We start from the raw sequence: 12,572 nt of genomic DNA, 5'->3' as shown, positions 1-12,572 counted from the left end.
CACTACCACACCCAACTATCGGTTGAGATGGGGTCTCACAAACTTTTCCCCTTACCCCCATTGTGGCCTTGGAACCCCTAGCTAAAGCAATAATCTCTTACGAGGATTAAGTTACATAAACCACAACAAAAAGGAATTGAGACTGAAAGAGCCTGTGTATCCTACCTGGGTTACTGGAATATAGAGAGGTTCTCCATTATGTAGCAGTGTGAGTTTCCCATGCTGATAAAGACGCCCTTCTGGCTTTAAATTTGCCATCTCCTTGGGCCCTCCTTTCTTTCCACTCTCTTGTCCATTTCCCTTAAGTTCTTCAGTATCACTTAGGCATTCAAAAAATTCTTCTTCACTGTCACTCCAGGAATCCGAAGATTTTCCCACCTCTCCCTTTTCCTTATCTGTATATTTGAGATGGTCTGATCCTAACTGGTCTCCAGTTTTTCCAGCATCCCCTGGATATATATTAGTTACATTTTCTGAAGTGCTTGTTTTTTTCCCCTCATCACGTGCCTTCTTTCTTTCAATACAACAATTTAACATCTTAAGAAAACAGAAATAACATTTATAGTTGAATTAATTACAGAAAAAATCTGTTCGTTGCTTGAATAATTTTTCCTAGGACCTTGCTGTGAATTACAATGACTAGAAGCAACCTACAGCAGCATAATAAGAATAGCCTATAACTCCTTATTATATTTAGCTTTAGGATAAGCTCCAATTATGTCAAGACCACATTATATAATGCTATTGGGAAATCTGTACCTGTAGTTTCTGATGTAGTAAACAACATCTTAGATCTGGTGGCCCACTTGCTAATCTATCAAATAAGAAGAAAAGAAGGCTTAATTTTAATAAAATTTTTATCAGATATGCCCATATTTATAAGTTCTAGAGCAAAACAGAACCAAGAGAGAAGCCAGCTAAAAAAGACTGACAAATGACATAATAATAAACATTTTTTAACCAATAGCCATACTATACTTTTCAGCATGGGTAGATGAGCAATACCTATGCAGTACTAACACATACTAATTAAGATGTTCTATTTAATTAAAAGTTAAGATAAATCACACCAAAAATAAAAATATTAAAGATAATGTTTAATAACAACTTATAATGGACTCTAAAGACAGAACAAAATATATGTTTATTCCAGAACACTTAGGAAATTCACAGAAGTATAAAACTATATATAACTATATTTCTTTCCATCCTTTTCTCTATATATACACATCAACAGAATCTAAAGCATTCCATATATCCAATACAATTCCTAATTACAAATATTGTGAATATTTTGTTATTAAAGATTCTTAGAACAAAATGTGTAATGGATCAATATATCTCCATTGTAGAGATATAGCATAAGTTATTTAAATATTCTTTTATGTTGAAATTTAGATTGTTTTGCCTTTATTTCCCTATTATAAACTTGTTGCAGTGAACACATCTGAACATAAGTTGTGCTTAAATTTGTTACCAATTTTTGAAGGAAGATTTCCTAGAAGGGGAAAATTAGTGACACAAAAGTCAAATGTTTGCTAACAAACAAAAACACTACCTAAACAACTGGAAATTGGAATTATTACCCTGGAATCAGAAAGTTGTTTTCCCATCTGAAGCGCATTTCAAGAACAAACTCCTGCCAGAGGTGTGCCACTCCTTTTAACCCTCCATGATAGAAATTGATCATACAAAGACACAAAGCCAATTTGTATGTTAAACTGTCAGATGGTGCAGATTTGAACTGATTATAGAGATTCTAAATTGAACAAAAGAGAAACAAAGCAAAACTTGTTAACAATATATTTACATGCATAATCAGTGTGTGTAGGAGGGATCTTATACTAAAATTAACCTATACTATGCAAACTAGCTTCTATCAAATGTCCAATACACTACTGCCTAAACTGTCCTAAGATTTCTACTAAGATCAAAAAGTAGGGGGAGAGGGAGGGGCAGAGTGGGTGGTAAGGGAGGGGGTGGGGGCAGGGGGGAGAAATGACCCAAGCCTTTTATGCATATATGAATAATAAAAGAAAAAAAAAAAGCAAAGGTGTAACTTAATGAGAATAAGTTAAAGGGCTGTCATTTCTATGAAATCTTTAAGGTGTATTTCAAATTTCATGTTTTAAAAATCCTTTAATTACAAATGAGCACACACTTATTGTCAAAACAAAAACCATAAAATTAGAACTGTAAACTGAAAACTGAAAATGCAAAAGGCTCTACTTTTCCCCTTCACTTTGTAAAGTCTATTTTTCAATTATAACTACTGATCATTGTTTGATATAGCTCTACTTGCCATTTTAAATGCTCTCATTTTTCAAATTCTCATACACATAGGGAGAACAGTAAAATTTTACTTCATTTTACTGCATTAAACAGTTTTATAATTAATGTCTAGATTTCAAATGTACCCAAGAATCTGTTGCAAACATTTAATGATTTTACAGAAACTCTAAAATAAGAGACTCCTACAATTATGCTCAGTATATTTTGCTATTCTCTCATTATTTCCTGAGAGGCTCTTAGTACCCAAATAGGTCCCTATGCTAATGTTCTGCAGCAGGTCATTACCTGAGTGAATGCCATCATCTCCACTCAATTTTCCAAAGATGATTTTTAAAATAAAAGAAAGATAGTTAGGCTATCAAACTAGAAATACAACAGAGAGCCCCTAGAAATTTACTGCATTTAAACTATTTTAATATTAAACTTCAACTTACATAGTCTTCAGTCTCTGATGGAGGATTACTACTGTCTGTTGAAGTAGTTCCATCTAATGGTTTCTCAGCAGCATCTGGGAATAAGAACTTGGAGGAGAGAAAGAAAATAACATGTTAAATCACTCTTCCTATTTTGTTCATTTTTATAACCCATAGAGACACTATCTGACTTTTCAATGTTTTCTGTTAAAAACATTGGTATGTTCTTATTTATTGGCAGTTCTACATTCTCTCAAATTTTTAAATATTTTTCTTTTAAAATACACAGGACTTCTATGAAATTTTTCATAAAAGTAAACACTTGATTCTGTAAGCTAAACAGTGCAAAAGCAACTCTCTTCACTGTGATTTTACCTTCATTCAATACTTTTATATTTTTAAATTTTAATATTAAATAGATAATAATAAATCTAATACTATTAAATAGATATAAGAAGAAAATTAAGAAACGCCTATATATTCATGAGCATCTATAGTTGTATCATCCACAGACTTCATATATGAAAAAAGGTATGCTATTTAGAACCCCTAATTTTGTTTTATGATACCTTCCCAAAATGAGAGGCACCCTAACCTATAATGATCAATGTTTTTGTTGAATGTGTGTGTGTAGGTAGGGATGGTAAGAAAAAATTCACCATATATGACAATTGAACATTGTAATGAGTAAAATCTCTAAGAACATTTTTTTATTTTTTAGACATGGTACCACTGCGTAGCCCAGGTTGGTCTACAATTCCCAATCTTCCTGCCTCAGCCTCCTGAGTGCTGGGATTACAGACTGCATCGCCAAACCTAGTCCTAATGATACATTCTTGAGAACTCTTCTTTACAGAAATTTATTTTCAGTCCTTTTATCAGTGTTCCACCAAATTGTTTTGTGGTACTGTTGGCCAGTAATTTTTCTTACTTATACTTTGACACATATTACAGAATATGAAAAATCTTTTAAAAACTGATATTCAACAAACTCTTAAAAGTTAAAGAACCTACTATGTACCAAGTGACCAGTACTAGGCAAATTTACAAACATTATCCTATTCTCATACAACTATGTAAGCTAAATATCACTGGCCACATTTTAAATGTATAAGCTGAAAATCTGGCTAAGAACCTTGTTCAGATAAGCACCAAGGTATATAACCTTGCCTTATACCTTAGCATTAAGTTTCCAAGTCCAGCATTTTCTTCATTACCCATTCTTAGAAGTCTCTTCAAAATCTACTATTGTAGGTTTTTCCCAAGAGAGTCTAATGCACAAATAAAAGCTATAATAAAAACAGCTATCACTTATCAAAGACATTCAATACCAGACACAAGGACCCTTAATTTTCACAAACAACTCACAAAATTTTTTGGCTTCACTTGATATATGAGCAAACTGAAGTGACTTGTTCAAATATATGCAGTAAGCCAAGATTAATCCCCAGTCTGTGTGGTTGCCAGGCTGGGTTCATTCCAACTACTCTATACCTAGGAGCCATCCTAGCCCTCTAATCTATTCTGTTAATCCTCATTGTACAGATTTCTCTAGACTGTTGTCAAACAAACTTATCAGAGAAACAACTTCTACTATACTGATCTTCTGCTTAAAGTAGCATTAAACTGTAAGATAAAGTGCCAGACTTCAGCACAATATGTAACCTGCTACTTTCTTCAGTCTCATCCCCAATCACTGCCAAGGAAGCACCCTACAAAATATCAACTGTTCTCGAGCCTCTTTTGTTTCTCTAAGTGCCCCTCTTTATGAAGCATTTCCTGATTCCCACTGCCCAGACAGATAAAAACACACCTTCTGCTATGTTCTCACTGCCCTTTGCCAGACTTTTCTCACAAGGGATTGTAACTATTACTTTCCTTTTTCACACTAACTAATGAGAATTCTCTAAATATGGAGATTTATTTTACACATTTTATATTCCCAATCCAGTGCTTGCCACTTAGAAGGGACTGAATATATAATGAAGAGATGTTTATGCTCATAGATTTGTAAATAAGAGATTTAGTTACCAAGACAATAGTATTGAGGACATCATTACTCATTGGTGACTCGTCTACACCTCTGTGCTTTCGTATTTTCTTCTTTGCAGTGTGTACCATATTTGAAACTGATAATTTATGAATTGGAACTGGTGCTGGCTCTGTCAACTTTGACAAAGCCTGAGTTATATCAGCAGTTTCTATAAAAAGAGTAGAAATGAATATAAATTGTAACATTAGCAGGTTAAAGTGAAGAGTAAATTGTTGACAGTATGGAATATTTTAGCCCTTCTTTTCACTAGTGTCACATGGTCCCAGAATTAAAAATTTTAATTCAGGTGCTTGGCTTTATATGCAAGCATGAGTAACCAAGGTGTCACACAAATTATTTCTATTTTTTCTCAAAACACAATCTCTAAATTATCCTACGTTTTTGGTGGAAAGAAGTTATTAAATGCATTTAATGTCTTAACAAGTTCTGGATATAGCCTGAAAGAAATCACAGCTACATAGTCTATCAAAATTTGCTTCTCCAATTTAATTCAAGATGAGAAAAACAGATGAAAAGTTCCCCAAAATGTGAAAGAACAAAGGCAAGACATTTGAGAGAAATGTTAAAGCAAAAAAGTAGGTCACCTTTTCCTTCCTCCTCAAATGTGGATCGTCCAAGAATGTCATCAGTTGATTCCTTTCGACGGCAAATTTTTAAAAATTCAGTGACAAAATCACCTACATAGAAAAAATGTTACTCATTTTTTTACACTTAACTGAAAGAAATCAGTCCTATAAAGAACATGTCACTAAGATATGGTAAGAAACCAGTTTTTCCCCTGAAAAAGACAAAAGTTAATGCTATTTCAAAAGTAGCTTTGCTCTTCCACAAAATACTAAAAACTTTTCCCCTAAAGTTCCTTCTAGAATCAAAACAAAATTATGCAATATGAGCATTTTCTACATGTTTCAATGAGAAATATCTGTTATCATTAAATCATATAAGCAAGAATATTACTGTATTAATGTAGTAGTCTTCTTTCCCTATTACAATATAACAATTCTAAATCCATTAAAAAATACAAATTAAAAAGAAATGCCAAAGATATATTTCTAGAGATTTAAGAAATCATGTAGAATGAAGGTATTTCAGTTTCTGTTGCATATTCATGATCTACTTTGTGTTACTATAGGAAGGAGGAAAGGATTTTAACATCCCTTAAAGAGCTACAAAAATGTTATGTTGGTACCAAGAAATTAAAGCTAGAACTTTCAGTAGTAAAATACAATATATGGTTTTAGGATTTATCAACTAGTTCTGAATAAATCTAGAATATTTTTTAAATTTCTTCAGAAACTTATAAAATTTCACAAGCTAGTCATAAAATCTAGACAAAGAGGTGGGTGAGGTCATGGAACAATAACTTAAAATGAGAATACTTTCAATTTCAAACTCTTCAGCAATTATCATACAAGTCAATAGATCAGGAAGAATAAGGTATTAGAAAACAAATTTAATAGTGTAATAATTCAATGATTAAACAGAAACCATTTATTGTGCCGTTCTATATGATGGGCACAGAGTTAAATATGATACTCAGACATACACATGTACATAACCTCATTGATCCTCCCAATAACCTTATGAAGTATGCACTATTGTTATCTGTTTTACTGATGAGGATGCTGAGGTTAGAAGACATTAAGAAACTGGCTCAAACTGGTGGGTCTAGGATGTGAACCAAGGTCTGTCCAACTCTGAAATTCTTTCCATTGGCCCTATACTATCTTGGTACCACCTAGACAAATTCACCACAAATGGCAATTGTTAATTGCTAACTGCCATTGCATAAATACCATATGATGAATGATAAAGAACTAAAAAACACACATTAGAGAAATGCAACATTACTGTCACTAATAAATATTCACCAGTTAATGGGCTAGGGATGTAGCTCAGTGATAGAGTGCTTGCCTAGCATGCAAGGCCCTGGGTTCAATCCTGAGCACCATAAATTAAAAAAAAAAAAAAAAAAGCTCAGCAGTTGAATGGCAATATATCAACTGATATGTAACAAAGGTATTGTGAGTGACAGAAGAAATGGAGGAAATATTTTCATGTGTACTAAATATAAGTGGGGGGGAGAATAAGGAAAAATACCTTGAGGTAATCGGTTGAGAAGACTTACTAAAGAAACACACTAATTTAAAAAAAAAGGGAAAAGAGACAATTTCAGAAATGGGATCTGAATAGTAACTGGTATCTTTCAAGGTACTTAAATTTAGATTATTTCACTAATTCTCAAATAAACCTACCAGGCATACAAGGTATATTTAGACTTCTTCTCCCATAAAAGAAAACAGGTTTTCAGATGTGATACAAGTTTACAGGAGAACTCTCAAACATACTGACAAAATGCTCTTCCCATTACATGTCACAGGCCCAGAGGGACAACAAAAAGCAAAAAGGGCTTCACTAACTAGAAGATTTTGACTATGCCACAGGAGGAAGGAAAGAAAGTGAGTAACATGAACGCATAAAAAAAATAATGCTGAGATAATGGGAAAATGATGGGAGTACTCAAAGGTGTAGATTTGTTAAAACTGAAGGACAAGAAAGAAATCTGGCTACTGCTATTTAAAAAGGATTCACTGCTGTTGGCAAAGATTTTCTTTTTACCTAGTGTTAATGGAAGGGGTCAAAAATGTTAATAAAAATTTTTTCGGATACATGAAATAAAGTATTGAAAATCCATTCATTATTCCTTATTTGAAAGACAGGTAGATTGATGGCATTTCAGAAAAGGAACATAACATATCTTACCGAGCAAACACTGGGGATTATCAGCTTTTCGAACTCTAACAGACCAATGTGGAGCTTGAATAGGATCCAAATCACTAAAATACAATAAATATAAAATACTAGCTTTGACATCATGCAAGATTCATGAACTTAATAAAAGTGCAGCCTAATGACACATGCCTGTCATCCCAGCACCTGGAAGGGTTTAGGCGAGAGGATTATGAGTTCAAGGCCAGCCTAGGCTACAAATCAGTATCTTGTCAAAATAAAATGAATTAAAATAAATAAAATAAAATAGTGTACTCGAATGAAAGCATTCTACAGAGAGAAAAGCTGTCAATTGTTCTTCTCTTAAACTTACTATTATACAGATTCATTTGCCATTTGGATAAGTTTTTTAAAATATAAAATCTTAATCAAAAATGGGCATGGCAGCTCACACCTATAATCCTAGCTACTTGGGAGGCAGAGATCAGGAGGATTGCAATTTGAGGCCAGTGCAGGCAAAAAATTTAGTGAGAACCTATCTAGTCAATAAAGCTTGGCATGGGAGTACATGCCTGTCATCCCAGGTACCTCAGAAGGATAAATGGAGGCAGTTCAGGCCAGCCCAGGCATAAAGCAAGACCCGATCTCAAAACTAACCAAAGTGAAAAGGACTGGGGACATGGCTTGAGGGGTAGAATGCCTGCCTCGCAAGTACAAGGCCCTAAGTTCCAATCTTATTACCAACAAGACAAAAAAGAAAGAAAGAAAATTTCTTAATAAATCAAGGTCTTAGACAAAAAAAAAAAAAGGAATACCAAAGGCAAACAATAAAAAATATAAATATGATTTTGAGCAAGCAATATACACTAATAATCTAATGAGATAAATATTTTTAAAAGAATACAATATAAAAAGAATGAGAAACAAGTAAGTATATACAATTGGTTTAAACCACCTTTTAAAAATATAACTATAATGAAAGAAAGAGGCCAAAACTTTTCACAAAATCAAAAGTACCCTGCTTTCTCAATTAAGTAGTACATTATGGTGGATCTACTTAATGGGATACTATGCACAAGTAAAAAAAAAGATCTAGATTGGTTAGCACAAAAGATGTAAAATTATATATTTAATAAAAACAGAGATTAATGTATTAACTGAAACCTTAGAAAGTTACACACCAAAACGTTAGCTTGGCTATGTTTTTAAGTAATGGGATTACTTAAAATAATAGGTAGTCCTTACTTTCTTCTTAGTTTCTTAGTTATATAACTAAGAACATTCACGTTACTTTCACCATCAGCAAATACAACAAATATATTTTTATTGTGAAAAGCAAAGTGTCCTATTTCTCACTGTTTTGCATTCGTAATGAAAAGGAATTACTTTCCTCTTTCACTCCATTCTTCCTAGAGAATGCTTGCTGTAATTTTCAAGTTGTTTCCACTGCACAGAAGAGGGCACGGAAAACATTTAATGGTCAAATATTATTCCCACACATTCTGATGACCATCATCTCTTCAAAGCATTTCATCAAATGCTTTTCCCCCCAGCCCCTTCGTTCTTCTTCTTTGATGCTAGGGATTAAACCCAGGGACTTGCACATGTTAGGCAACCACTCTAGCACTGTGCTACATTCCCCAGCTCCAAAATGTTTCTTCTAAGATGAGCATTGAATCTTAAAACTTAAGACACAGCTATGCTGAAACACAAGATTCAAATTGTTCATTATCCCAGAAATAAGAATCATACTTCTAAAAACAAGCAACCTAATACATATACCTAAATCCATAATAAGTGTAAAATGACCTTTAAAAATAAAATGGACCAACTTTATTAGAAACTGACAGATAAAAAAGGAAAACTGTTAACCACTGGTAGTTAATTTATTCTAATGAAATTTTCTTAACATACTTACGAATAAACATCATTATCCACAATGATCCCTTCAGTCAGATGAGGCCATGTAGTTGCTAAATGGAGTTCACTAAAATAAACAAAACATAAAATATATCCAAAAGCTTTAATACTGCAAGTATTTCCTCTGGCTCAGCAATTCTACTTCTAGAAATGTATCCTAAGAAAATAACCAAAGCCGTCCTAACAAGTATGTTGAAAGTGGTATAATATGTAACATAACAAACTGAAAACAAAGCAGTTTAAAATGGCCATAATCCACATGAAGTTACTATTTCACACATATAAAAACCATATGATACATAATAACCAAAAAGTATAAATAACCCAAATGGCCATTAGCTGATGAATGAAAAGATAAGATGATATACAATAAGCATATCTATCTAACAACTTACATCTATAAAAACAATAATGTACTGATTCATGCTACAACACAGATGAACCTCAAAAACAGTACACTAGGTAAGAGCAGATGCGAAAGTTCACATATTACGTTGATATTCTATTGATATGAAATGCTCAGAACAGGCAAATCCATAGAGACAGAGAGTAGATTAATGTTTGCCTAGAGCTGAAGGACCTACGATGCGTAGGGGGGAAGATGTTTTTCTTTTTGTTCTGGGATTAGACAGTGATGATGGTTAGAAAATTCTATAATTATAAAAAACAACAAAATATACATTTTGAAATAAAGAATTTTATGGTAGATGAACTCTGTCTCAGTTTTGAAAAATTATATAAAAATCAGTAGCTTTTCTATATACCAATAATAAACATGTTGACAAAGAAACCAGTAAAACAATCCCACTCACAATAACCGTAAAATATAAAATGTGCAGGAATAAATTTAGGAGGTGAAAGATCTCTACAATGAAAACTATAAAACACAGAAGAAAGAAATTAGAAAATACTAGAAGACAGGAAGACCTCACATGTTCATGGATTGGCAGAATTAGTATTTTATAAATGATTGTATTCTGGAAAGCAATCTACACATTTAATTCAATCCCCATAAAAATCCTAATGTCTTTTTTCACCCCACAAAAATAGAAAAGTCAATCCTAAAATTCATGTGGAAACACAATAGCCAAAGCAATTGTGAGCGAAAAGAGCAATGAAGGAAGTATAATACCTGACTGCAAGTTATACTACAGAGCCACAGTAACAAAACCAACACAGTATTGACACAAAAAACAGGTAGATCAATGGAAGAGAACAGAGAACCCAGAACTAAGCCTATGCCGCTACAGCCATCTGGTTGTAGACAAAGGTGCCAAAAACATACATTGCAGAAAGCATGTTGCAAATAGTACTGGAAAAACTGGATATCCACATGTAGAAAACTAAAACTAGATCTCTATCTCTCACCTTATAGAAAAATCAATTCAGAATGGATCAAAGACCTTAATGTAAGACCTTAAACTTTGAAACTACTATAGGAAAATAGGATAAACAAGATGTAGGCATGAACAATTACTGTCTAATGAGCAGGGGAGAGAAAGGGAAGAGAGGGGAGAGGAGGGGAGAAAGGAATCCTTATACACTGTTGTGAGAATGTAAATTAGTATAAACACTAACATGAAAACAGAATTGGCATATAACTCTTGGACATATACTGGAGAAATGTAAGTCGGCATAAAACAGATATATCTGGATACCCATATCTATTGTAGCACTAGATAAAGAATCAGACTAGGTTCTTTTCAACAGATGAATGGATAAAGAAAATATGGCATATATCACTATGAAGTCTTATTCAGCCACAAAGAAAAATGAAATGATGACATTTGCAGGAAAATGCATGAAACTAGAGATTATCATGTTAAGCAAAATAAGCCAGACTCAGAAAGACAAATACCATGTTTTCTCTCATACGCAGAATCTAAATCACGGGAAAAGAAAAATGGGACATGAACATAAAAAGGGGACTACTGTGCAGAGACCAGGGGAAGATGGGCTGGGGAAGAGGGGGAAAAGACAATGACTAAGGTGCAATACAAGGTCATAATAAAACCTATTCTAAAAATTGCAAAAAAGCTTAAAAACTAGGGGACTTAGAGGAGGATAAGTAAAATTAATATGGGTGGTTATATGACCAAAATACTTTATATGCATGTATGGAAATATCACAATGAAACTCCTCTCTTTGTACAATTAATATATGCTACTACAGATACTTTTTAAAAAATCATGTTACAAATCAAGAGTTGACAAACTTTTTGTACAAAGGGCCAGAGGTAAATATTTTAGTCTTTCTGAGCCACGTACCAGCTCTCTGTTGTATTCTTAAATTTTCTTTTCTCTTTTATGCCCCTTAAAAATGTAAAATCCATTCAGAGCTCACTGGTCACACAAAAACAGACTACTGGCCAGATTGACCCACAAGCCAGTTTGTGTAATTCTTATAACAAAGAGTATTGAATTTCAGTGTTTTTCATAAAAAATTATAAATTAAAGAAAGCAGCTATGGTTCTATATTTCCAGCACATTTATCCCAGTAGCCTATAGTATCATAAAGCATAAAATCAAAATCAGTATTAATTTAAAAAGTAAAATAATCCTATAATTAAAATGACAGGTTGAAATTCTTACCTAATAGGATCTTCACAGGCACCAAATGGTAACTTGCCAAACTCCAGGCCTCCAACTTCTCCTCCTACGAGGGCATCAATATCTAAACAAAATAAGTATTTTTCCATTATTTGGCAAAAATGTAGAGAAACAAGGATCTAATAAGCTTAAGTCTTTTGGAAGATTATTACTTTAAAATGACTAAATTTGGCCGATAGAGTAGGAATGTGCCTGCCTAGCAAGCATGAGGTCCTGAGTTCAAACACTAGTACTGCCAAACAAACAAGCAAATATAAAGTGCCTATAACACAGTATATAGCAAGACAGCAAGTTATAGCATGTAGTCAAGTATTAAAGACTTGCCCTGAGAACAAGAACACAAGTAAAAAGATACACTCATTGCCTATTTTCCAGTGTTTAAGTTAAGCTATGCATTCAAAATTTTACCCTTCTGAAATATTTAACTAATACTCAAGAGAATATAACTCCTATAATTTTTTTGCATTTCTAAGAATATGACTAATACAATTTAAAAAGGAAGATTTTCTAAGTATTACAAAAACTTAATCACTAACCTACACACATTAATTTTG

General features: G+C 33.1%; 1 protein-coding gene across 3 annotated transcripts in view; it reads right to left on the bottom strand.

Annotated features, from left to right (window-relative positions):
- The window catches only part of Rab3gap1 (RAB3 GTPase activating protein catalytic subunit 1), a 115,001-nt gene that overhangs the window by 29,901 nt on the left and 72,528 nt on the right, over positions 1–12,572 (bottom strand). For all 3 annotated transcript variants that reach the window (XM_074070627.1, XM_074070628.1, XM_074070629.1), the window contains exons 9-17: positions 12,001–12,082; positions 9,407–9,475; positions 7,522–7,595; positions 5,343–5,435; positions 4,737–4,906; positions 2,727–2,813; positions 1,587–1,759; positions 760–814; positions 166–537 (exon numbers count right to left, since the gene is read on the bottom strand). In XM_074070627.1, coding sequence (XP_073926728.1) covers positions 166–537; positions 760–814; positions 1,587–1,759; positions 2,727–2,813; positions 4,737–4,906; positions 5,343–5,435; positions 7,522–7,595; positions 9,407–9,475; positions 12,001–12,082 — 1,175 coding nt within the window. The remainder of the gene's footprint in view (positions 1–165; positions 538–759; positions 815–1,586; positions 1,760–2,726; positions 2,814–4,736; positions 4,907–5,342; positions 5,436–7,521; positions 7,596–9,406; positions 9,476–12,000; positions 12,083–12,572) is intronic.

This window comes from Castor canadensis, chromosome 4, assembly GCF_047511655.1.
Source record: "Castor canadensis chromosome 4, mCasCan1.hap1v2, whole genome shotgun sequence".
Lineage (NCBI taxonomy): Eukaryota > Metazoa > Chordata > Mammalia > Rodentia > Castoridae > Castor > Castor canadensis.
The sequence above is the reverse complement of the archived record's forward strand: the minus strand, read 5'-3'. Positions and strand labels throughout refer to the sequence as shown.